The sequence below is a fragment of the Colossoma macropomum genome, unplaced genomic scaffold (assembly GCF_904425465.1).
Source record: "Colossoma macropomum unplaced genomic scaffold, Colossoma_macropomum, whole genome shotgun sequence".
NCBI classification, from domain to species: Eukaryota; Metazoa; Chordata; class Actinopteri; order Characiformes; family Serrasalmidae; genus Colossoma; species Colossoma macropomum.
The window spans coordinates 34,719,088-34,746,489 of NW_023494795.1; the positions used below are offsets into that span (position 1 = coordinate 34,719,088).

The 27,402-nt window shown below is 39.7% G+C and overlaps 1 protein-coding gene across 1 annotated transcript in view; it reads right to left on the reverse strand.

Moving 5' to 3' along the window:
• Nucleotides 1-2,860: 2,860 nt before the first annotated feature.
• Nucleotides 2,861-27,402, reverse strand: part of sash1a (SAM and SH3 domain containing 1a) — a 330,642-nt gene continuing 306,100 nt past the window's right edge. The window contains 14 exon segments of the mRNA XM_036582303.1: nt 2,861-7,050; nt 8,026-8,157; nt 10,654-11,047; nt 11,049-11,622; nt 14,632-14,760; nt 16,706-16,856; nt 18,928-19,137; nt 20,137-20,306; nt 20,587-20,719; nt 22,364-22,507; nt 22,619-22,693; nt 24,914-25,273; nt 25,275-25,297; nt 25,911-26,043. Of these exon segments, the coding sequence (XP_036438196.1) occupies nt 6,790-7,050; nt 8,026-8,157; nt 10,654-11,047; nt 11,049-11,622; nt 14,632-14,760; nt 16,706-16,856; nt 18,928-19,137; nt 20,137-20,306; nt 20,587-20,719; nt 22,364-22,507; nt 22,619-22,693; nt 24,914-25,273; nt 25,275-25,297; nt 25,911-26,043 (2,889 nt within the window). The 3' untranslated portion in view covers nt 2,861-6,789.

Genomic DNA, 27,402 nt, shown 5'->3' on the forward strand with positions numbered 1-27,402 from the left:
ATGTGTTCTCTTCCTATGCGACAGACATCTTAATGCATCAATGCTTAATCGAAGTTTTTGTGTGGACTTTCAGCAATGATAACTTAGGTTACAATAATGAGGCTAATAACAGACTTGTTTTCTGTTAGGCAATGTTAATGAGGGCACTATTGCCTTCTACTGTGAGCTCTGCCTTTATGGAGCTTTAGATTGGTTTAGAAATTTCACTTACTTTACAATCCCACATACACCAACCAGCCACTTCATTAAAACCACTTCCTTGTATTTACACTCATTGTTTATTTTTTCAGCTCCCTTTACCTTATAGGTACACATTACAGTTCAACAATTACAGACTGTAGTTCATCTGTTTCTCTGCACAATTTGTTAGCTCCCTTTTACGCTGTACTTCAATGGTCACAACCACCACAGAGCAGGTATTATTTGGGTGGTGAATCATTCTCAGTGCTGTAGTGACACTGATGTGGTGGTAGCATGTTAGTGTGTGTTGTGCTGATAGACATGAGAAAATGAGTAGAAACAAGGAATTGCACTTGATGAAGTGGCTGGTCATTGTACATTTAGCCCAAAATTTCTCACTGGTGTAGCCAGATGTGTTCTTGTACCAAGAATACACATCTGGGGACAACTATCAGAAATTTTGGGCTAAATGTGTAAAATAACATCCAAAAACCAATTGGCCCACACTCCCACTACTGCTTGTCCCACCTAAGGGAGTTTTGGAGTCTGCCACCAGTTATTCATATGTAAAGGAAAAAAGCAAAACTTAACAGTCTTCAGAATAAAAGCAGTTTAAATTATTATTATAAAAAATTATAAACATTTAGGTGTATTTTAGTGAAGTTAACATGGCCTGTTTTAAAGTTTAAACAGATATGTCTGCTTCACCTCATTTGATCATGCAACCTATGCCTGTATTCTTTCTTTGGTAAACTGTATAAAATGAACGTTCAGAATGTAGGCCAACACCAGTCTATCATTGTGCACCTCATGTCCAATGTCTTAATCACAACCCACACAGTAAAGTAATACCTGATATTTCACAGGCCACACTATACGTTCTGAATTAAAGTGAACCAGCTGGAAATCACACATTTTCCACCAGTTGCCCAGCCAGGCAAGAGAACACATCTGTCGGTCAATATTCATCTGTACAGTTCAGTTATTGTCAGGTGTGAAATAATTCATTTAGTCATTATCCCATCCTAATAGCCTCTTTGTAGCTGCAGTTCTGTTCATAAAGTTTCTCCCTGAAGACAATTCATACACAATGTAAGGTTCTTGACAGTCTAACGTTTCATAAGCCAATTATATGTAGATGTTTTAGTCCAGTCTTCACAAGCAACAACAGTTAACTGCAGAGCCCATTATATGAATTTAACCCTCCTGTTGTGTTCCAGTCAAATCTGACCGATACACAAGTTTCCTCTTTAAAAAGTGTAGTAAATTTCATCTGTTTGTCATGAGGTTCCATGACTTTGTTCACACACGGTATTTGAACACCTAAAATAAATCTGAAATATTTTTTTTAAATTAGTGTGTTTTATGGAACTTGTACACACCCATGGTGTTTCCAGTCAAAAATGACCGGTTATTGGAAATGAATTTATAAGACTACAATTAGTGTATAAAACAGAGTTCAAGCACATATCAAGTACATCCACAGCAACCAGAGAAGGAGGAGTCAAAAGAAAGAGGTGCCAACTGTGTGCACCAAGAGATAAAAAAACTAGCTTTGTGTGCCACAGATGTGGTGTGTATATATATGCAAAGAACATGCAATGAGCACAGTATATTGCCCCACATGCTCATGAGAGGACAAAACTGAGGAACATGAGGATAACATTATGGCACTCTAATCTATCTTTTCAGAGTACAATAGACAATTGTAAATATGTTCATACAGTGTATGGTTCAAGCATTTCTCTTAAATTTTCCTGTGTACATTTAGGCTTTTGTTTTCAATAAATAAATCATACTGGTCAGTTTTGACTGGGAACACAAAAGTTGTTATTTTGTGCCACAGTTTAGAAAACTTAACTGGTTTCAAAAAAGTGACTTTGGTAAAAATTTCAGTGAAGTACTCTGTGACATACTACAACAGGTTTCATCTTAGTATTCGTTTTAGTTAAAATAATATGTATATAATGTTTTTTCCCTAAAAAAACGAGCGGTATGAGCTCAGGTAAATGAGGCCTGCAGGACATAAACAGCAAATACATGTTCAAAACTTAGAATGTTCACAAGAGCTGAAGTTCATAAAAGATCTAACACAACATTAGGTGATAATATATGTATCATTGTTGATTTATAATGGAATAAAATGATCCCGGTCAAAAGTGACCGGGAACACTATGAGTGTTAGCCGAAACGAACACAACAGGAGGGTTAAAGATGATCATTCTAAATCCTTTAGATTTCTAACTAATGAAGTGGATCACTGTTATTTGTTTATTTATTTATTTAATGTAGATCAAACCTGAAACATTGATACTTTGACATTTATAAGCGACTTACAGTTTAATCATATTACACAGGTAGGTGAAGGTAGTATTAGGAGTTCTTGCCCAAGGACTCTTATTAGTATAGGGTAGGATGTTTGCCTGGTGGGGAAATGAACCCCAGTCTTCAGCATAGAGGGTAAATTTGTTACCCATGACACTATACCAACCACTGCACTTGTGTAGATATTTTTATCTTTCTCACTGCTCAAAGCATCAAAAATTCTCTATTTTCTCTCCATCCAAAGATCTTCTCATTCATTGACATAAGTGATGTTTATATCTTAAACCATTGAATATGTCCATAGCCAGACTCAGTCAAAAGCAAGAGGGTAGAGACAGACAAATAGAGAGAGACCTCCAAGGCAAAGGATTTTGTTTATTACACTTCAGAATGACAAATAGTTTTAAACATTTTTTTCCCCAATACACAAGCAAAATCTTTATAGACAATCATTAGCTAGTTGAAACCAGATAAAATCATTTGTACACATAATATTTTACAATAGATACTGTAGCAGGACACCGGCTAAAGCAATATGTAAAAGAGTATTGCTATTTCTTTTATATAGTACAGCTAATAATTACAGTTTGATACGAAAAGCAAAAAATAAGTTATTTAAATATCAATTACATATACAGAATGTGCAACACCTGTCTATCATTTCATATATGTAATTAGAATTCATTTTTAGGAAATTCAAATTTCAAAAATGACTTAATTGAAGTAATTAGCTTGGAAAGGTTAATTCTTTAATTAATGAGCAGTGACATACAACTGAGAATTGGCAGAGAAGAACCACTCTGGTCAGAGAGCAGCATAAACCTCTTGACCCCTTCACACAGAACATGTATAACTGCCCGTTTATGGAATTTAGACATTTGCCACTTTGTTTAATTTATTCTCCAAAAGGAAAGTCCTTAATTTGTGTATTTCTCTATAAAGTGCATTTTTTACAGTAACATGAAATGTATATACATTTTTTTTTAAATTCCACAAAATCCCAGAGCGCCCCCCTTCTGATTGAGTTTTTTTCTTAAAAGGCATCCACTTTGAGGAGAAATCTCCTGATTTTCTGCCGCTGTTTAAGACATTTCATTAGAGTGCCATTGTGAGCCTAATGTATATTGTGCTGCCATAGATACAAAACCTTGCATTGAGCCAAACCATTTACCCATAAAAGGTGCTACTGTGTGCGTGTGTGTGTGAGAGAGAAGCTTTGCAGACTCAGTTTCATGACCGATATCTACATATCCCTTCAGTCCTGCAATAAACTTGGCTTTGTGGATGATTCCTGTCTGCTTATGTAGTGGCCAGCAAAGTGAGTGTAATAAAACATCCATATGCACCTAGTAACACTGGTGCACTTGTGGCTTTACTCCAAATAACACTCTCCCCTGTTTAAACCAAGGAGATGTTGGAGTTCCACAGATTTTTCTAAAATTTTGCATGATCAGATTGTCAAGATGTAAACAGTCATTCAGAGTAGTTTGACTTAAAACGCACTGTGTTAGAGGAACAGCCAAAATTGTTCACAGTGGTGGTGATAGGAACCAGACGTCCGAAGTGTTTAATACCTCTAAATTCTCCCTCACGGGAAGTTGTTACATGTAGTCATTGTGAATACGCTGCTTGAGGTCAGACATTGTTGTATAATAGTTCTGAGAGAAGACTCTGGCCTAAAACCTATTTTTAAAAATGCATTCATGGAGTACAGGTACATGCAAAAATGGTCCCCAAGTAAAAACCATTAACATTACATATAAAAATTCACATACAAGTTTGCTGGTTCTTTTGGATAGTAAGTAAAATGGCTATATGTGCTTTGTAGATTACAACCCTTGGTTCATATTATCACCACTGTAAAGAAATTTGAGTCAGTACTTTCTCTACAGTGCACCACTTCACATCAAACCACTCTGAATCAATGACTTTGTTTACATCTCAACAATTGAATTATGCATTTTTTAGTGCAATTTCTCCTTAACTGATCAGTGGAATGCCAAAGGAATGCAGCAGCTCCTTTTGTATGATGTAAGAACATTGAAAATGTCAAACGTATAAGTGGTGTCATAGAAAAAGTGGGCTGATGTTAAACATTTCACATTCAGTTTCCCAGCCATCTGATATCACTGAGTCTTTAAGAAGGAAAAAAAACCCTCCTCCTTTGAGGGGCATCCCCAAGGCCAGATGTGTGTCTCAGAATAATAGTTGTGCTTCTTTGCTGTGTGTTTGCGCAAATGCTCCTGCTCTCTCTCTCACAGCACAACAGCCACCAAACATACATTTCACTTTGACACTGAATTAGTCAAAGATCATTCATACATACACACACGTAGAGTGTGTTCATAGCAAGAAATACTGTATGACTCCACAGAGACTGACATCTGTTCTTGAGCTCTATTGAGTGAAACTAACAGCTAACATGAGCCCCAATGTAGAAACCAGTCAGGCTGACAGACTGACAGACAGACACACACACACACATACACCCCCTAAACACACCAGAACTGCTCAACTGTGCTTGATTATTTAAAGAAGTATGTTACCATCCCCAAAAACATTTCCCTAAGCTTCCATCAAATACTTGAACCTTTACTCACAGAGTGTGGAGTAGCCTGAATCACTTTATTATACTACTGTATGTGAGTCAGTTATTTCTCTATTCCTTTTTAATTAGACTCACCAGACAAAAACATAGTTGGATGCATCATTTCTTTACAGATGGTTGGTTACAAATCCCCTAGCCTCATTAACAGCACCAATCCTGTCAGGTAAGGGTTACACAAGTCTTGAGTTCTAACTGGGTGCACATTTTAGGGTTTGTGCCCATTTCAGCACGTCACCAAATTGAGAATTGGGATTGAGGTCTGGTGACTTTGCTGTTCAGCGTTCCACTATGTTTGTTGAAGCGTTCACATACAGACACAGTGTAGTCTTTATCCTGGAATGTGGGAATGTCAGTGTTGTGTTCAGCTTGGACATGACGCACACAGTTAGTAGAAGAGTGGGCTAAAATGAACAGAAACTCCTTACATGACAGGTTTCTCGCTGTCATTAAGACATTGGGATGCTTAAACAAGTACTAGAGAAGAAATGATGGATGTGAGTTTTGTGTCTGGGGAGCTTATGATTTGCTTGGAACATTTTTGACTGTGTGCTTTGCATTGCTCAAGGCTAGAGAGTTTAAATCGTCAATATTTAAACTATGCCACAGTGCTGGGGAGTTCTCAGTCAAAGCACTTAAGACTTCAAAAATATACATCAAATATAAGCATATTATCACTGTTTGATGCATCACCTAAGTTAATTACATTGCAGAAAGTGAGTAGAATAGTTGTAAGCATGTGCATGAATAGTTGCGTCATAAATGGTGGTAAGGCAACATCAAATTAACTAAGGAATATGTAATCGATTTAGTAATAAACGCTGATTTCCCAGGATAGATGCTGAATAATGTGTGTTAGATATTGTGTACTGGAAGATTAAATGCACTCTGAATATACAATATTATTTTCTTAAACTAACTGAAAATACAAAAGATGCTTTACATCTTAACCTCTTGGCGCCGAAGTTGAGCGAGAAATTTCATCAAATGGCTTTGTTATTGACTATACAAATATACTCTCTCTACTGTCCTGGAAATAAAGTATAATTCTGAGTTATGTACTTGGAATAGATATCGCAATATGTCACCATTGCGCTTGAGCATTCAATGATTCAACTGACCGAAGACGTGCCCTTTGACCAAAGCATTGATATCTTTGAGCTGAAAAAGGGAAATATGAACATTTGAACTTGTAGGAAGTGAAATTACTTTGGCCAGGCTGCATTACCATGCTGTGCTAAAGGGAGCACAAAAGATTTTTTCTTACAAACAAGTGCTTATCAAACAAAGAAAAAAGAGGGGGAAATTCAACAGTCCTTACAAAATTTCAAAATGTCTGAAAAAGTTGTTATATCGCTTTAAAGGCAATCTTTCTAGGCTGTGACCTTTTCCTGGACGCTGTAATGAAGACCTCAATGGAAAGGTGATGGATACCTGTTCATGGAAGCCACAAGTCTTTTCTGTAAATCACAGCAAAGGAGGGCAATAAAACAAGAGATAAAAGCTTGAAAGATGAAGGCGATTTTTTTTTTTTTCTTAGAACGCTGCAGATAGCACAGTTTCGTTCCTTGTCCTCAAGCACTTAGCTTTCCACTGGAACTCCGTCATTAAGTTCTGCAGCTGTGGCTGTTTATGAATCACTTAATACATCTCATATGAGGATCATAACAGCACTCATGTTAAGACTGCATTGCACTGTAGGCTGTCACTAGTCTGGCCTCACTGAGCAGCCGGCGTATGTGTCTCTCCTCCTGTAGCCCCGCCTCCCGCACTCCTGCTTCTGTTAGAGTGGACAGTTGGCTCAGAGTGTCGTAGCCTGCAGCCAAAAGGAGGTGAGAATACATGGGCATTCCAATGGACACCAGCCAATCTGAAACGGTGCTCAAATGAACTGGAGACATAGGTTTCCGACACATGTCGGTCAAACCTCCTGAGGGAATCTGTGGAGAGAACATCAGACTTAGGGTTAATCACTTTTTGAAATTTAGGCTACAGGCCATAAGTATGGAAGCAAGTTGCTTTTAATGATTTTTTTAAATTATAAGCCAAAAGTTAGGTGTAGCTTAAATAAGAAATTAGTGTAAGATTCTGGAATGGGTATTTTTACTGACTTCAACGGACTGCATACTCATGAAGCGCTGATGTTAATAACATGCATATGGAATGTAACTTAGACAGCCAATCACCAGTATGGATTTGAGAACAAGCATATTTATTGTCTCATAGATGCAGAATGACTACATTGCTGTTGCAATTTGGTATTAGACATAGAATTTTTCCATACTTTTTAATATTAAAGTTAGTCGATGCCATAAAAGTATTGAATTTTGATACCTAGCCCTATCTTAAAAAGAAAACAAATTCCTAATTTAACTTCAAGGGCTCGTTTCCAGGACGTGAAATAAGTCCAACACTTAAAGACTTTACTTTTTAAAATTTTATTTAATTTTTAAAAAGTTCTTTAAGTTCTAGGTATTAAAACTATTTTGGATTAAAAAGTACCGGGTAGTTATATGATAAAAAGACTGTACACAAATGAAGTACGAATTACTCTTACGTAGTATTGTATATTTTTGTTTACTAGGTCCTTAGCATTTACTTCAGACTTTACAGTGAATTATTTACAAACTAATTTAATTTCATTTTGTGAATATGATTAGAGCTACGATAAAACTGCTGTATAATCACTAGTAACAAAGCAAATTAAAGATCGACTGCAGATATTTAGTCAGCTCCTTTTGTTCTGTGCAGAGTTAGTGTTGCTTCCAAACGTCTGGCCTGTAGCACGTCAAATGAACAAGCTGAAACAGCGGAATGTCTTTCTGACGTGGCAGAGTCAATGAGCCATTTAACTGAATCACATGCACTAAAGTAAAGGGAAGTGTGTTTAGTTATTGGATAAATCAGTGACTCACAGCCATGCGATGCTCCTTGCGGAGATGTTTAACTCTGATCTGGTCCAGCATAGACGCCACGTCCTTCACTGGCTGCTGGAAGTCCTCCGAGTACCTCTGCACCAAAGCCTGAGGAATACCACAGCGGCCATGCTGGAGAAAAACAAAGTGAGAGAAATGAGGGATTAGCCAAAACAGTCACGGGTATTAGAAGGAAAATAAAAGGATATATTTAGCTTTACAATGACAAAAAATGCCATGGAGACCCTAAAGGTTCTCTTTGACCCTGAAAGACTTATCAGACCTAATCGTTTGCAGGATTCGGAATGCATTTCATGTTCCAGTGCCAAGTTCTTTTAAAGTAAACAGGATTATCGCAGCGCTGATGAACTAGCACAGCCGTTTTCTTAGTTTAAGTTTGAACAACAGGGAGAATTAGCAAGCCATAAAGTTCACTTCATGTGGTTTTTAATGGACTAGAAGGTTAACCAGAAACCATCCCTGTATGACAAGTGCTTGGAGATGAAGTCTGACACACAAACAAGCAAAAAGTTTATGTGCCAATTACAGAATTATGAGGCTAGTGAGACTTAATCATTTCTTTAACACAAAACAAATAATGTGACCTAATGAGTTGTAACAGTGGGCACAAGCTAGTGAGAATGCTGAGAACCTGAAAGACTGAGACTGTTGTATCTGCTGGACCATCTGACATGGACAAATCATGACTTCCACACAGATGTGCCTAAAACGCTAAATGGAAACATTATTCCATGCTTATTATATGGTGCACATCAGTGTAATCAGGTCGCTTTCTAAGGTTAAGGAAAAGATGAGTCAAGTCCAGTACAGTACCTCAGTGACTCGAGCTGCACCCATGTGCATTTATTTCAATGGATTGATATCATCTGACTGCATTTTTTCCAGGACAAATAAGAGAGCTGCTGTAATTTTAACTCAAAACAACTTCATTTTTTTCATTTTGCCAAGGTCATCCCCAAGTGCCAGCGTAATTAGTTTGGTTGCCATTAAAGAGTAATGAACTGCTATGAGCTTGTCTCCTCTTAAATGTAAAACAGAAGCACCGCCTGCAGTCTCGGCGACATTTTTTCACCTCCACTCCGACCTCACCATGTCCCCATGGAGGCCCTAGCAACAGGCCATTAGCTTTTAACCCCTGCAGGTCCAGGCCTGCTCAGGGAACTGACTGTATACACACCAAAGTTTCCCTTCGTTCTTGTAGATCACCTTCACTCTATATGCCTAACAGCCATGCTGCTCTAAAACCAGTAGCCTTGTATTTAAGAAAGGAGACCAGGCCACCCCCTCCAACAGTCTAAGAATTGTAAATTACAGGCAGGCCAAAACCACAGCTATGCTCTTTTCATCCAGACTTTCCCCTGTGGACTTGGCTCATGCATGACAAGCTCCCAATGCTAGCTCACTGCTGTTACTGGCAGGGCACAGGTAAAGGATACAGGACATGTGATAGTTATGTCTGTGACAAACCAAGCATTTAATACTACAAAAATCTAAAGGAAGGCAGTTCTCAGTAGTTTTAAATAAATAACTCTGTCACCTGTGTTTTATTCATGATTTGTTTTGCATTATATATGTTGCAGTATAGATACTGTGTTTTGACTATAAGAAGGAAAACAGAGAGTAATGGACTGATTTGGGGCAAAGTTGTGATTATGGCACGTCAATAAAGGAGCAAAGATGAAATAAACAGTAAAGAAGTCATTGTTTCTCTGCGGCTATGATGTGATGGGACATTTCAGAGCAATCCAGCTCTAGTCATCGCTTATGCTCTCTCTAGCCTGTTTCTGTGTGGTTTTGCCAAGAAAACTGTGTTTGAAATAACTAGACCTGTATGCCATGGCAGCTGACATTCCTTATAGATGATTCAACTTTTGCCACACATGTACATCAACATATTGATCTATGACTGTCATAACATTAGTCGTGGTGTACTGTCGCCAGTTTTTCCCATGGACCATTGCTTTTCATGAGTTACTTTTACAAATATGAAAAACAATGATTCACTCAAATGTCAGCACTAAAAACTGCCATCCAAGATGTGACCTGGAAAACCCTCAGAATCACTGAAAAGGACCAAGGGAACCAAAGAAATGCACTTCAGTAGTACCTAATGCAAGTTAGAAGGTTTGCTTTAGTTCTTCAACAGTTCAAGTGTTAGTAGAACTGATACTGATATGAATGGACAGTACGGCTCAAACAGGGTGCACTATTATGTACTGTTCCTACTTGAATGATGTACTACAACCAGCATCTACATTTTCCACAGTTACGATTTTAGTCTCTCTATAATAATGTTTTAAAAATAGTATTATAATATATTGATGACCACATCTGGAAAGTTTTGCAATTGTTCACAACTCAGTTTCAAGCTTTTCAGTTATTTAAGACAAAAGAGAAACAGTAGCACATAAACTTCAGTTCCTGTGTTTGTAGATGTTCCATTGCCGTTTTGTAAATTAATCAGTACTTGAATAGTTATTTGACTACTCAAAAAACTAGTCATTTTTAGAAAAGTACTCTACACACCTTTACTGAAGTATGTAGTCTATGGCACATAGTGTAAGAAACTACTACATAAAGCTCAAACTGAGACACAGAGTCTATTACCTTATCTGAGTAGGGCTCTGCTGTGAGATCAATGCCTTCTGACGCTAGCCTGCCATCCAGTTGTGTCTCTAAATCAGCCATTTTGGCGTGAGAGATCTTCCTGCCGAGGGTCACCTTGACCCCATGAATCTGTGGGCAGGCAGTCTCTGGCAGGTCAGACAGCCAGGGTGGAGGCACGACTGGTGCACTATCTGTATCATCTGGGGACACGGGGGTGGACAGGATGCCTTCAGAGGGGCTTGTAGGGCAGCTTACGGGTTTAGGAGGCAGAGTTGGCGTACTTGGGGTGGAGCCTGACGGGACCAAAGGTGGGTGACGTAAGCCATTCACCAGCCGCTCTTTTGACTTTTTGGCAGGGACAGGAGGGGGCACTGGGGGCTTTTTGGGATGAGTCCGTGGAGCTGGGCTTGTAGGGCGCTGAGATGGACTGGGCATCTGGGAGTTCAGAACCTTGGACAGGGCAGGTAGGCTTCAGAGGCAGCTGAGTGGGCACAGGAGGCCTTTCCACCAGGCCAGACCCAAATTCAGCTTCTGGCTTCAACTCTATCCCGCCTGCCTTCGCCTCCTGAGGGTTTTTCACAGACTTTGCTGCCTCTTTCCCCTGGTTGAACTCCACGCTGCCATGCCGAACTTTGCCTTGCTGCTCCTTCTTCTGCTCAAAGCCTTGCTCCCACTGCAGGTCCCCCAGAGACCGTGAGCGCTTCCACTGCTCAGGGGTCTCCTGTGGCCCGTCTAGCTCCTCACAGCTGCGACTTGCCGGCATGCGGGACCTCTTCCTCAGACCCAAAGCCCGCAGGCTGAAGCCCTTGATGGGCCGGGGGAGAAAATGCTTGGGGAATTTGCGTTCCTTCTTGGTCTGGTGCTGCAGTGCCTCGGTGGAGCAGGTCATGGGGAGGGTGGGGTAGTCTGGAGACTGGATCCGGCCAGACTCAAAGCCACGACTGGAGCGAGAGGTTTTCCGATTCTTACCTGCAACACAAAGCTTTACTTTCAAACATTCACACTTCCATATTTCAGATGATCTTATGTCTAACATGGAAAATGAACTCTTGCGTATCACATTAAACAGTACCATTTACTATAGCCTTTGGTCATGATAAAATTAACTTCTCAATTACCTGGACTCATGCACATAATTTAAATGCAAATGAATTCCTACACAGTTACTTTTACCTGCAGTGACTCTGTTAGGGTGAATAGTGGTGGCAATTCTGTGCATATCAAAGCTCAACCATGCAAAAAGCTGTTAGTGAACTGATATGAAATGTTATGGGGTTATATTAAATGCACACAAAGTTAAAAATGTATTCAATGTCTTGGTGGATAGTTTGTGTGTGTTAGAGAGAGAGAGAACTAGTCACATAAATGTAATTTATACAAATTTGTGAACAGTTTTTTATGAGTTTTTTAGGACAGCAGTGTGCCATTCTGGATGTGTCTAATGATTCTTACTACAAGTAAAACGTTACCAGACTATCAAAGCCTGGATGCCCACGGTAACAACATTTCTTCTACTTGCCAATGATGCTTCAAAAATAACTTCTTAAAGTTGCCCATTAAAAACAAATTGTTTGACATCCAACTTATTTTTTTCGTATTATTGTTTTAATTAGCTGCTACAGACTGTTATTAGAATGCTGAAGCTTAAGTTTTAGTGTTGTACTGTTTTTATAGTCACTGAAATGACATGGTTACATTTGTATAATGTATAGTTTAATTTGTAATATAGTAACTACTCACTTTGTTACATTTAATGTGTTCATAAGCCAGTTTAATGCTGAATTTACAGAGCACCAGATAATTACCTTTTGTTCTAAACAATCATAGGTTATAGTCATAGCTCTGTTCTTTTAACGTTTTAACACTTCAAAATGTTTGTCAACACATGCTATGGAAACTGAAATGACGCAAAAATTTATTTCGTTCTATGAAAAAAAGGCATTTAAGCAGAAACATTTTGTCATGACACTTCCCTTGTGTGTCTCTTATAATAAACGCAGATAAACACACATAGCATGACGGAGCAATGTAGCTGGAGCTGAGAGTGGTTTTTAAAGGACTGTTGCAACCTTTCAGCACTTTAGAGGTGACCAGAAAGGCTAGAGTTTTTCCTTATAGTAGAGAAATGTCATGTATAGACAAGTTGACAATTTTTTAATCGATAACCCAAACCTTTTTTTTGCAGCAAATGACACCATGCTGTAAAGCATTTTTATCACTAAAACTCATTGATGGAAACAACTGCTGACAGCACACTAAACTCTGATAACTGGTTACACATGTGCACAATAAATGGATACTCATTCTTCTAATAATGTGTGAAAGTTTAAAATGTACGCAGTGTTAATAGTGAGATGTAGTGCTGTAGAGTGACAGACACAGAAATGGACTGTTAATGAACTCAGACAGAGTTAATATGAACTGAGGTTTATTTTGTAACCAAATGAGCAGAACATAACACTGAGACCATTAGAATGAAGTGTGTGTTAGAACATGATCGGCATGTGGAGAATTAAAGAAAGAAAAGGCGTATTAGAGGGAGAGAGGAAAGAACAGAAAATAATGTTGACCACATTAGTGGAAGGAAGGTGAAAAAGAGCAGCAAAGCTACATCGCATGAAATGTCTAAAACTCAGCCTGATTACAGTGCGCAGTAAATGACTGAAACTGAAACACTGTATATCCTTGCAAGGCACCCTAAGTGAAATTCTTGCTTAAGGTATTGACATCTGGCAGTGCATTAATACTGTAGCCTTAGAGAGAGCAGGAAAAGAGAAGTAAGTGAGAAAAGAGAGACAAAATAAAGGAAAAGGGCAAGAATGATTTACATCTTTTACACCATTTGTTTATTTTACACTACAGCAGATTGCACACATTTCTCATCCAGACACATACACACACTCACACAAAGTTGGGTAAGTGATTTCTCATACATAACAGACACACACACACACACACACACACACACACACACACACACAAAGTTGGGTCAATATCATAAGATGCCATAATGGGGTTAAAAAGACAGGAAATATATATGTATTTAAGTTAATTGGTTAAACACTGAAGGACAACACAATCTACGGACCTGCAGTCCAGTCCCTGCATCAAAATACTTTGACATATAGATTTATTAATAAAACTCCTCGCCAACTTTGCTTTGTACAGAATCTCTTACTGTTAAAGTAGACTAATTTCTATCCATTTAAAATCTGTCACCATAAATCTCTTTTGTTTTAGGCACATATGATCTTGTGCAATGTAGCCACTGGATTTTTAACACACACAAATGGCACAATACTCCTGCAATGGCACGGGGTGGGAAAGACAGAAAAAAGTGGTTTGTGACTCCCAGCTGGATCAACATTCTCACCACTCAAACTTAAACTTAAAGTAGGCCTGATCAAGCTTGGAGCAGCAGACACAATCGGCAACAGTGCAGCTTTGTACAGTCAAATGCTCTGAGCTTCTAGAAGTCTCTCCATCTGTGAGTCTATGAGCTCATTCTGAAGTCTGTCTGCCAGCCTGTCTGTCCTTGTGCTACCATGTCCTTCAGCAGCTCAGACTCACGCCCTGAGGGGATGTGGCTCTATGGGCCAGTATCCAGAGGAAAGCCTGAGGAACATGGGAAGACCACTAGGCTAACTGAGTCTGGAGTGTTGAGTCAAAAACTGGAAGAGAGAGGAAAATACAGTGCTAAGAGATGAAGAGTGCAGTCTGTAGATGGAGAGGTTGTGAATATGCACTCAGCAGAAAGACAGGAAGAGGAAAGGTTTTTTGTGGAAGGTGGGACAGAGAGACAGCATGGTGGTTTGTTCCAGAGGCGATGGCGGTGTCTCACTGGCTGTTAGGATACGGAAGCATGGGCAGGAAAGAGGCATGGCCTGCCGATGGGAGGAGGATGTCATGGCGTTGCTATGCTAGGCTGGAGATGGGGAATGTGGTTGCTAGGGGGGTGCTAAACTAGCGCCTGGTTACCGTTCTCCAGATTTTCATTGCTTTCGTAGCAACCAGAGTCCCGTGGTGAGTCACCCACTAAGCCCCGTCCTTCACAGAGGAGCTTCTCTTGAGAGCCAGAGAGGGCGCTGCGCTCCGGATCACTGCTGCCTGTAACACAACACAGCATGCACAGTGTAAGGCGAAGTGAATAGTATTCTACAAATTTTGTGACCACTTTCATTTATTTCATTTGCAGTCCAAATGACAATTTGATTTTTTTTGCTGGAAAAGAAGGAAAAAACAGACATTTCAGTATTTATTGTGCCACAATCTGCCTTTACTACAGCTTCCACACTTGCTTTCAGTTTTTCAAAGAAATCTGCAGGGATAATTTTCCACGTCTACAGTTATGTCTTAGAAGTTGGTTTCATTTTCAGCTTTTCACAGTCCATGTAATTTCAAAACATATTCAGAAATGCCGATTCAATGATTCTGGGCTCCAGGATGGACTCCATTGTTCTGAGAACACCAGAAGCTTCTTTGACTGATTTATAAATGATCATCTTTTCTGTCAATTTACTTCTTGACAGCTACACATCCAGACCCATAGCACTCGTGTCTTCTCACAGTGGAAAGATGATTTTTCAGGTGTAAGGTAAGATTTTAGGCTTGATTTTCTCGTATTTCTCAAAGACGAAAGCTTTAGGTATTGTTTCTGACAATTTTGGTGGTCTACCAGGTCTAGCATGGTTTCCCATTTTGTCTATATCTTTAAAAAATACATTTTTAACTCGTTTTGGAAACTCCCATATTTTCAATTATTTTTCTTTCACTTCCCTTTGTTCATGCAATTCTGGATTATCATGTATCTGTTCCTCTAAATATCTTAGTTACTTTCATTACTACTGTAGTACTGACAGTATGGTATACCGTTTTAAGGCACCTGAGAAAATATTTAAAGCTATTTATGTATACAGAAAACATGAGAATAAATCTAAATAAACTTAAATACAGTAAACTGTGATTTTATCATTAGGTATTTTCAAGCCCTTCTTGAGGTAGCCAAGAATTTGTAGTTACCATGAAGTACTGGGTCCAGCGCTCACAAGATATCAATAATGTTTTTGAAATCGACATTTTTGTATTATCTTTATTAGGAATGTGTCAATACCAGTTTTTTTGACAGAACACGAGTACATAGTTTTTAGTACTCATCAATACCGAGTTTGATACCATACTTAGAATTAAGCAGTTAGTGTAAATGGGTGCAATGTACCTTAAAAATTAAATCATTAAAATTCAGCTGATTTTAAATGAAGTGCATTAGCTAGCTATGCTACATTGGTTACCTTTGATCGAGTAGCGCTGCAGTGGAGCAGAGTGGGCAAAAAAGGAGCTCTGTACGGCTGTACGGCTAAAGTATAAGTCATAGTTTTGCTCTTTCACTCCCTCTTTCAACAAAAGTCTCCGTAGCATAGTGATGGCAGGAATCATATGCGAGGCTAATGCATCCAGTGAGCTCACGTTTCAAGTTTTACATCTTGTTGGGAGTATTTTGTTTGCAGGTTGAGCTGTAGTTGAATGTCCTCTAAGCCAGACATGCACTGTAGGACAATATGGTCTCTCTACAGCATATTTTACAAAATAAAAATCACTGTATTAACGTTTATACCTTGCAGTTCAATTCAGTCCAACAGAGTAAAGTTAATATGTATGGACCTTGTTAGCAAATGTTGACTTTTTTCGTCTTCAGTTAGTTGAACTTAGTTTGTCTCCACCCATGCTGGGGAAGCAGTTGTGAATGTGTTACAAGCAAAAACAACCCTGCCTAGATACATAGTTTGACATTTTTTTAGGTGGCCAAAGACCTTTGCATAGAGTTTGCAAAGACTTTTGCAGCAGAGTTTTGTCCCAGCTATCATGTGGTGTGTAAAAGGACTATAATATGGTGTGTAAAGGGTGTGATATTCAAATGCATTAGGCAATTTAGACAAAAGCACAAACTCAGCATAGCATCAGTTCTGTCGGAGCTTTGTGCCTGTGAGTTATTTGTTGAGTAAAAATGTGTGTGGGTGAGCAGAGAGAGAGAAAGAGAAAGTGTTTGTGTACTCACTGTCGTACTCCTGCAGTAGCTCTACAGCAGTGAGCAGGACAGCTCTGTGTTGAGGGTCACGGATGTTGAGCTCATCCAGATCCTCCTCTTCAAGTAGCTTAAAGGTGTCTAAGTCCTCATAGCCATTAAACAAAAATGTAGGCATGTGCTCCTGAAACATACACACACACTTTTCAGCAGTGAAAACTCTGGATGTTCTTTGTCTACACTACACAATAGCACACTAAGGGTGAAAACCCATCACACCCTCAGAGACAGCGCAGCTATGCTGCATGTTTTTCCTTTCTTTATACGCTCAGCCACACCAAATCTGCCATTATACAGACACATAAAATCAACACATAAAACATGCAATTAAACATCAAACATGGCAAATCACAATTGATGTGTAATGTACCACTTTGTATGTCCTCTGTGCAAATGTGTGGGTGTACTGCTGTTCTCCCAGACAAACTATATTTGGTCTCACTCACAGACTCAAAATAACAATGTATATGTTTATCCAGCTTGAGTATCTGTTGGACACACACACCCACCCATCCCACAGTCATTACTCTACCACACAGAAAAGGTCTAAAGGGTGGATCGCTCTCTTTGGGCTGTAATAAAACTATTATATGTATGGTTGAACTTGACCTTCACTTCCATGTGGGAGAAAACAGTCTGGGAGAGTCTGAGTCTTTCATTACAACATGGACCACCTCTGTTTTCAGAGAAAGCTGATGGAGATCAGCTTTCTCTACCTCGCTCTCTCTCCTGTTCTGTCATTATGGCTTTTGGGAAAATGATAAGAAGCATAGACTACTAGACTTAACACTACTAGTCTGCTAGTGAGACAGAAGTTGTCTCGTGAGTAGTCATGTGTTTTGCTTATGTGTAAGTGAACATAAGAATGGGCTGGGTAAAAAACGTTTGAATGTATTAATGTCTGCACTGATCTGGGAATTGTTGGCCGACAATTCTACCTGAATTAGCATTAGGAAGGAACGCAACACTTATTTGTGTAGGTCAGGGGTCGACAACACACGGCTTTTACTGCCCTGTGGCAGTTCCACAGCAGAATTAGATTTTTAGGTATAAAATAAAATAATCCTCCTTTGCGGTAAAATAAGGCTCTGCTGATCATTCTAGCACAGTTTTAACAATAAACAGTTATAAACGCTGGAGTTAACGTATAACTGCTAATCACCTTTTCATTTACCCCGAAGATTGGCGCACAGACAGGTGGTCACACAGCTAATAGTTAATAAAAAGGCAAAGAGAAAGATTTAAGACTAACATTGAGGATTTGTCAAACGGATTTATTTGCATTTATAAGCACTCCAGCTGGTTTCCTGATATGTTTAATCTGCAACGACAAACTGTCAAACACTAAAGTCACAAAGCTGAAGTTGGCTTCTCGTTTGCCAGTTTCTTTTTCCTGTTCCACCTTAAATGGTGTAGCAGTTACATTCTGGTGCCTCAGGTACCAGGTGAAACAGGTAAATTTGAACAAGAAGCTGGCAAAAGAGAAGCTGACTACAGCCTTGTGAAAAGTCAGAAGTTAGACATTTTCAAGTAACTATTCCACTTTAGCTGAAAAGTTTCCTGCCAGAGATGTGAGAAAAGCATCTGTAGCTGAGCTAAAGCTTAAAGCAGAGCAAACTAAGTCTGCATTTTCGTTTTTAGCCTATACTAGTACATTTACACGTACTAAGACATATTTACAGCCAGTATGGCAAAATAGACAAAAAGTTGTGGCACAAAAAAAGGACATGATGGCTCTTCTTTATATATGGGTTGCTGACCCCTGGTACAGAGGTAGAATTGCAACAAAACAAATAAAATACAAACATTTTAGCACAACATTGTTTAAAAGTTCTGCTCTTTGGGAGTACAATAAATGTCATTATCAGTTTGCAATATTAGTTAAATCTAAATATCTGTCTAATGATATTTTTTATGCAATATCTGCTGACACTTTTCAGTATATTTGTGCATCCCTACCACCCACAAACCTAACAGAAAGCTAGTTAACAGAACTTAACTTCTAAGATTTGTGGGAAGCGCTGCCCCACAGCACTACAATATTTTTGTTCTTTAAGACTTTGTGAATTTCTATTGTTTACATTAGTTTAAGAAATCTAAAAATGATTATTGGAATTTTTCCCTCCTTAAATTGATTCTTAGTCAAAGTCTTCCTATTGTAAAGGCCCTAGTGTGGGTGTGCATCCCTTTCTCACCTTCAAGTTGATTCTTTCCAGCAGTTCTTCTACAGAGCTGGGTTTGGGGGGTCTTCCCTTCCTTCTCCGCCTCACTGTGCGTTTGGGCTTCTCCTCTTCTTCTGCCAGTACATCCACATAGATGAACTTGAACGTTCCCACCTTGTTGTTCAGCAGCCCCATCCACGTGCCCATGGGGGGCTTACTGATGATGTCTATCACATCTCCTCTCTGAGGGAACACAGCCGAGTGGTGAGAGCGATAGTGTGGAATTGCACAGTGTATGAGCTGGAGTAATAGTGGCTTGGTGTGAAGATGGTGTGTTTGTGTGGTCGAGCCAGATGTGACTTATGGCTTTGCCGTTATAATCACTTGGCCGATAATATCAGCCACTATTAATGACTGGTGGTTTTATCAGTATTTGAAAAAAAATATCAGCCATAACACACTGACAATTTGAGACTTTTTGGGGTGCTGTGTCATTAATAGAATGTTGTGCCAATGTGAAAGCACATCCAATTTTCAGCACTATAACACAAACTACACTTTTAGGAAGAGAACTATTAAAAAAATAGGGAGAATAGAAAGCAATTATGAGAAACCAACACAGCAGAGCTGCACCCTGAATGCTGTAGTATTTATATTATTTAAGAGGTTCTGTTTTTAAAAAAAAATGACACTTGAGAACTGACAATCATGTCAATCATTTAAATACCGTTTAACAAACTAATTTTATATTCTAATGTTTTAAAATATAAAAAAATGTTCCCTGATATTAACAGTTAGCAATTTTTAGCACATTATAAATCTGTATTGGCCACAAGTGTTTCATATCGGTCGGGCCCTAATATGAAGAATATGAGAGTGTGGTTTGTACTTTCAATTTGAATCAGTATCTTAATAGCTGAATATGAAACTGTGTGTATGTTTGATTGTATATAAGGAGTTTAATTCCAAAATGCTGTGTATCCATTTGTAACAATTTGGGAAATAATTTGTTTTTGAAAAGAATAATGGAAACATGTTTATACCTCTCTAATAAAGGTGCTATTAATCATATAACACCAATATGTCTTGTATATCTAAAGCCCACTCCAGCATATATCCTGAAAAATAAAGAAAATTCTTTCGTTCTTGAAAGTGATCTGTAATGTGTTTTGGAGTGAGACCCTTCATGTACTCAGTTTGTTTAGTTTGAGTGAGTCTTCATTAACAAGGCAGATTTCTTACCTTCAGTTTTAGCGAGTCTGTATCATAAGGGCTGGGAGTGAAGTCAGTGTGTACTCTGGCTCTGCCGCAGAAAGGGCCTCTGTACGGCGGCTCTTCATCATCACCATCCTCCGATTTCACACTCTCTCGGTTACTGGCAGACGAGTCCGTCGTGCTCACCGTCTGACCACCTGTGGGAAGAAATGAAAATATTAATGATTTATGGGACAGTTTAACAAAGCTAGTGCATAGCTCACATTAACATACACTGCAATGTGATACATTTGATAAGTCCATTGTGGGGGCTCTCACACAAGGCTTATGGTGGGCAACAGTGCCCTCTAGCGTTAACTGTTCTGAAGAACCCAAGGTAGGCTTTTCCAAGCAACCTCACAGCACAGGATGAAAGTCAGTCAAAAGGTATCAGCTCTCTGAACACACATACTTGCTTACACACACAAACACACTTACTCATGGAGCTCTGTCCACTGAGGGAGCTGCGCAGGCTTTCAACTGAGCCTCCTGCCTTCAGTTTGGGCTTCTCCAGAGAGTCTGTGTCTGGCTGAGGAGACTGAGGGGAGCTAGGAGTTCCGTCTGGACTGGACTGCACACAAAGTAAGCAGTTAACAACACTGAATCAAGAAATAACTCCTGCCACTAAGTTAAGCAAATTGGTTTACACTAAAGGATGAAACATTGAAACCACATCTGCTTCCTCATTTTATAAACTATCTGCTTCTGAGTACACTGGTGTATTATTTCAGATATTCTGTAATCCTGAATGTATTTTAAACTTGAGGATCGGGGATCATCTTAAAATATATCTTAACCTCAAAGGTGGATTAAATCTAAAACTATAATATTTTCATCTTTTAAATTAGAAACCAGAATAGATTCCCGGAATTGCACAGGTTCCACAGTTGATTAGATTACTGTAGACCTCGAGGAAAAATCATATAGGACACTTCAGAAAAGAGACCAAGTGAGCTCAAGAGACGAGAGTGCATTAAAGGCTGTCACTTCCACATCCAAGAAGACTGTGTGAACTCAAAAAGCAATCACCATCAAAAATAAACTACCCACTGGCAACTGCTTCCACAAACTTCATTTATTTTAAGTCTTAAATTAAAGGTTTGTGGGAGCATAAATCTAGAGAGCGAGGAGTGCTGAAATAAAGCTGACTGTCATTAGATGGCAGTCTAACACTGTGAAAGCCTTTTTAACAAATGCTTGGGACAGTTTTCACTGGACAATGAGCTCAGTTCAGTGCATGACCACAGACCCACCACACATTGAAAGATGCAATATATAGTGAGAATATGGTTGAAATCAAGGCAAGATATAATTTTATTCCTTAATACAAATGATAAAGCATAACTCTCCTTACCCCTCTAACACTTAAGAAGAGTAAAAATAAAAAGAGCAGAGAACAGAAGAGCTGAATGTGTGTGTGTTTTGGATCTTACAGCACCAGGGTGGAGGTTTTGAGGTTGACAGAGCCCAAACTTGGCTTCAGTCTCAGGCTGTATAAGGGGGTGGAGGTGACAGCTCCAGTGTGGGAGAAGGAAATTGGGTCTGTGTGCTAAAGACCCCCTTGAGTATGGGTTGGAACCTATTACTAAATTGTCTGTGTTATACTTTATATTACTGGAATTATGAGATTCCATTATGAGGGAGAGTGAAGTAGAGAATAAAATTTATATTACTTATGAGATCCCATATACACCGATCAGGCATAACATTATGACCACCTCCTTGTTTCTACGCTCATTGTCCATTTTATCAGCTCCACTTACTATATAGGAGTATTTTGTAGTCCTACAATTACAGACTGTAGTCCATCTGTTTCTCTGCATACTTTGTTAGCCCCCTTTTACCCTGTTCTTCAGTGGTCAGGACCCCATGGACCCTCACAGAGCAGATACTATGTGTGTGGTGGATCATTCTCAGCACTGCAATAACACTGATGTGGTGGTGGTGTGTTAGTGTGTGTTGAGCTGGTCTGAGTGGATCAGACACAGCAGTGTTGCTGGAGTTTTTAAACACCTCAGTGTCACTGCTGGACTGAGAATAGTGTGTGTGTGTGTGTGTGTGTGTGTGTGTGTGTGTGTGTATATGTATGTATATATATATATATATATATATATATATATATATATATATATACACACACACACACACACACACACACACACACACACACACACACAGAGGTAGGTAGTAGGTAGCAGAGAGAGAGTGTATGTACCTGTTCAGAGAGGGATCCACTGTATTTCTTGGATATGCGTTTTCTCATCGTCTCTTTGACAGACTTGACTTTCTTTCCCAGAGAGATGCGAGAGGTGGTAGGAGACTTCACCCCATCTCTGTATAAAGCCTCTTGCTCCTTATTCTAAAGAAAGAAAACACAATAATGCCACGTCTATTAACTATTTAACATGTCAGTCATTATTAAAACAGCATGTGGGAAAAAAAAGGTAAGTGCAACTGAGTGTTTTCTTACATTGGGTTCAGAGGTTGTGTTGACCACATGGAGTGATCTGTTGGACAGATCAAAACCCCCAAAACTACACGTCCTCTGCAAGAATCAAACACACAAAATGAGAATTGAACTGGTCAAAACGCTGAGAAGTCAAATGATACTGCTTCACCAAGAGTCAATATAAACTGATTAACCAAACCAAGCTACAATGATCCATGCTCCTATCTCAGAAGGGGAATACAGAGTAATGAGTTACTGAACAACCAAACATGATAGTTTTAACAACTTAAAATAAGCGCATGAAAAACTAATCTCAGTCCACTTTCCCAAAATTTTACAAACTGAAAAACGTGAGGGATTTACAAAAGCACTGTAGTCAAAAAGTGCTGAAATTTGTAATTATTTTAAAAATCTTAGTGGTGTGTTTTTTTGGGGGTTTTTTTGGGAAAAAGGCACTGAATGTCTAATGAGTAGATTACCACATATACAAAACAAAGTCATTCAGTATGAGCATGACTCAACTGTCATGTACACAATGTAACAGCAGCATTCAGAATGGTGAAAAAAAAATTCTCTGCTCCTGAGCTGTCTCAGAAGGAGAAAAAAAGAGAGAAAAAACACTAGGATGATGAGAGAGGAACCAAGAAGCAACATCCAAAACAATTCTTGATGTATATCAATCATTGGTCATTTGATGAAAAGGTGTCACACCATGCAAACACAGAATAAACTGACAAGATATTGTCTTCAAAAGAAGGAAAAATGAAATATGCACATAAAAACTAAACAAAACCCACAATAAATCACTGAAAACTAATTCCAAACAAAGAAAATGAGCCTGACGAGCAGCATGGATGCAATCTATGAATGAATTTCATATTCACGCTCACTATGAATGACATTGTCATGGCCAGAGGATCCAGATACTGCAAGGCTACATGAACTGCCATTAGATAGAGCTTCAGAAAATGATTCCTAAAATAGGTATTGTGCTAGTAACATTAGGAACATTGGTACCCTAAGCCACTATGAAAGCAGAGTTCTTCAATAGGTACAGGTTGTCTTGGTCTGAAATCTAAGGGAGTGGTTAGATTCTGTTTTATCTACTGTATAATGAGAAACAAGTGTCCCTCAATTTCAGCCTTCATCAGAAAGCAATCCTACCACAGTCCACTGAGCAGGAGAAAGAGAAAAACAGGGAGTCAATAATTGGAGGGATAAGAGGGCAAGAGCCTGGCTCTGCTGAGATTTCTCACTTTTTCTTCACACTCTTTCATTCTTCCTTCATCCCCCTGACTCTCTTCTACTTGATCAGTCTGGGATCAGAGTTTCAGACTGCATGGCATTTTCAGAAACTCTGAAAACGCCTTGGCTGCTGATAAGCCTCTCTGAAGGCAAGGAGATTTCATCAGAACCCCAAATCACATCAAACAGATTTGAGGAGGTCTCAGCAGGTCTGTGGTAGAGGTTTTTACAGAATCAGAAAACAAATCTGAAAAGATCAGATTATATACAAGAGAGTTTTAGGTTTTATTATTTCAGCCTGCAGTCTGTGTGTTTGACTAAGCTACCTTAAGCTAGGTGACAACATAGAATCAAATGAGTTTCATCCCATTTGAGACTAAACAGATACAAGACTCCATATCTTTAAGGCCTTGATAAAAGCTTAAAAATGTACAGCTGTTTCTGATCCTTTCCTAACCCTGCCTGCAGTTCTGTTCAGTAGCCCAGCAGTAATCTACTCCTCCAATCCAGAAGAGGGCACTGTGACCTGACGGCCTGTCCTTGGTCACTCACGGACTTCTGCTGGATGCGCAAGAGGACGCGCTTAGTGCAGCGGTCCACACTGGACGCCCACTTCCTGTCTGCGTCCCTCTCGTCGTCCAGGAGGCAACGCCTCTCTGCCTTGCCAAGTGCAACGGGACGCACCAGGCCGGTCCAGTTCAGGTGGCCATAGAGGCTGCGTTCCACTACATAGGTGATGTTTAGCTCACTGACAGCAGTCCTGCCTCGCAGACGCCTGGGGGGAAAGAGCCAGCCACCACCCCCAGCACCCCCAAGGCCTTTTCCTTTCTCCCGGACCGGGGAGGACGAGGGCAAAGCTGGGGGAGGGCTGGAGGGCTTCTGGGTGCTGCGAGAACGCTGGTACAGCAGGTGTTTAGTAGAGTAGGCGTAGTTTGGATCAGGCTTGCTGCGCTGCCAGGTGGAAATAGGTGGACGCTTGGTGCTGCCAAATTCATCCAGAGACACCAGCAGGTGGTGCTGTGGACGGGGACGAGTCAGGCCATAATAGGCATAAACGCTGTCGGTACTTACCCCGTGGGACAAAGAAGAGAGCGCCTTCCGCATTTCTCCATCTGTGGCCGAGCGTGATACCTTGGCCTCGTCGTCCCCCAGGCCCTCCAGCTCAGAGAAGGAGGAGCCAGCACTACTCTTGCGAGGAGAAGGTCGGATCAAGCCGTGTGGGTGGCCGCTGCCACTGCTGGATGTCTTCACCAGCTTGTGTGCTGAGCTCCAGGCTTCCAAACTGCTGGAGGAGGGTGAGGTGGTCAGACTGTCCGTGTCGCCATCCAGAGACAGCTGCTCATGGGCCAGAGAGGACAGTGAAGAGTCCGTGCAACGGGTGGGCTTCTTATGGACTCCAGCATAAAGTGCACTAGCATCCTCACATGAAGAGGGAGGCTTCAAGGCTCAGAGAGTCTTGTAGATGTAAGAAGATAAGAACAATTCATGAATTAGTGATGTCATATTTTGTCAAGAAAATTGATGTTTTTGGCATTTTTTTTTATTGTAGAGCAAAACGTTCCATGTAAATTCTCAATACTGCAGTAAGCCTGCTCTGCACATTTTAGTCTTCCCTGCATTAACGCTTTAAATTAAACCCACAAAGGATATGATAATTAGGTGATCAGGTGTATTAGAGATACTGTTGCTGTTTGAACAAGTCTCTGTGTTGTGAAAATGGTCATTTTTAAGAGAAGGGGAAAAAAACCCTCTTCAGTTTCAGTTAAAAATATTCAATTACGAATCATTTTGAATCATTTCAATTGATCCAATAGTCATGAAATTTTCACACAATGCAAAGGGCAGCTGGTGTTTTGAAACTCTTTCAAAAACTACAAAAATAGAGATAAGAGGTTTTGTTCCGACAGCGACAATATGGAGGATGGGGTTACTCCAGGATCAGAACGGGACATATCAACGGGACATATGCTCACCTAACAACTCATGATGATGAACTTGCTTAATAATCAAGAAACATGCTTGCTTGTTATAAATAAGTGGAGATGAACATCTTGAACACCATTCATACCTTCTGAACCGTGTCTTTTGCCATCGTCTACTTTGATAAGTTTCTTGCGGACGCGCCGAGTGGAGTTGACCAGTTTGTGAAGCCTTTTAAACTTCACAGAGTCTTCCTGCTCATCATCGGACTGTTCACGAGACTACAGAGAGAGAGCAAGGGGACAGCAGTTATACATCATGTAGATCATGAACTCCATGAACTCTGTCTTTCAAATGGCTGCTTGTTCTGGCGAAACAGTCTACTGTTACATAAAACGCACACAAGAGCAATGTTGCAATGGTACGGATGGCATTATGGGGTGTTTGTGTAGGATGGGCTGTTACCGTTAGTTAAGTAAGCTTATGAAAAGGTTGTGTGTTAGAAAGTCACTCATGAACAATTCAACAGGCACATACCATCTCTGCAATATTACAAGCTTATAAATACAAGAAGCCGAGTTGTGGCTTCTTAAAACCACCATAACCCATCTGCTGTAGTTAGCCAGTTCTCTACTGTCCAAAAAACCCACTGGCCTCTTATTTAGAGTGGCTTTGAGTGTCTCACAAATGGAACACTGTTGTATACATCAGCCAAGGAAGTTAGAAATAATAAGAAGCCTAACATACACTGCAATTAAAAAAAAGATAATTAATGAACTCATTAATCAGTAAATATATACATAAATCATGTTGGTATACCATGAACAAATTTGACAGAAGGGCCTGTTCAAAACGCCATTTCACTGTCAACACAGCAACCAATGACCAAGCACTGTTATTTTCTTTACAACAGCCCCTCAGCTACTGACCACAATAACATGAGATCAATACACTTCCCTCTGCCCAAATTCAGTGCCACAAACCACATACACACAAACATCTGGCTGATGGCATGCACAGTTAGTTTGCAATGCCAGAGAACAAATTAATCCACAGCATTCATGTTCACAGTAAGTGTTCTAAAATATCTAGTAATGGAGCAGAGAAGAACACTTACAGCAGAACATCCATCCATACAAACACGCTCATTTTCTCACAGATAAGAAGCAACAGAAGATACAGAAGACAGTTATACAGACACTTATTAGTATTGCAAATGAAGAGAAGAATGAAAGGTTTGTTGTAGCCCTTTGTGTGAAATAATCCAAGTGAATAGGAGATAATCTGCATAGTAAAGTTCAAATAAAACTGCACTTGGGCTGAAAATGCACACATTCTGCACAACGCCACACACACAGGCAACACATACAGCACAAATCTCTGTCTGACAGTGGTATAATAAGGCTATTGGCCCAAATCTAAACCACTAACTACAGTCTGCCTTTCAGTCTACATGCAAATGTTTCCACAACTATGCAACATGCAGATTTGTCCATTTATATGCTTCAAACTCCAGGAGTCAGCACAAAGTCTCCAAGCCACATTTCAATGAGAGAAAGACATAAAGGAGAAATGAAGAAAGAAAGACAGAGAGAAGGAGACAGAGTGTCTCAAGAGAAAGAGGGGTTGATTAATTTGAT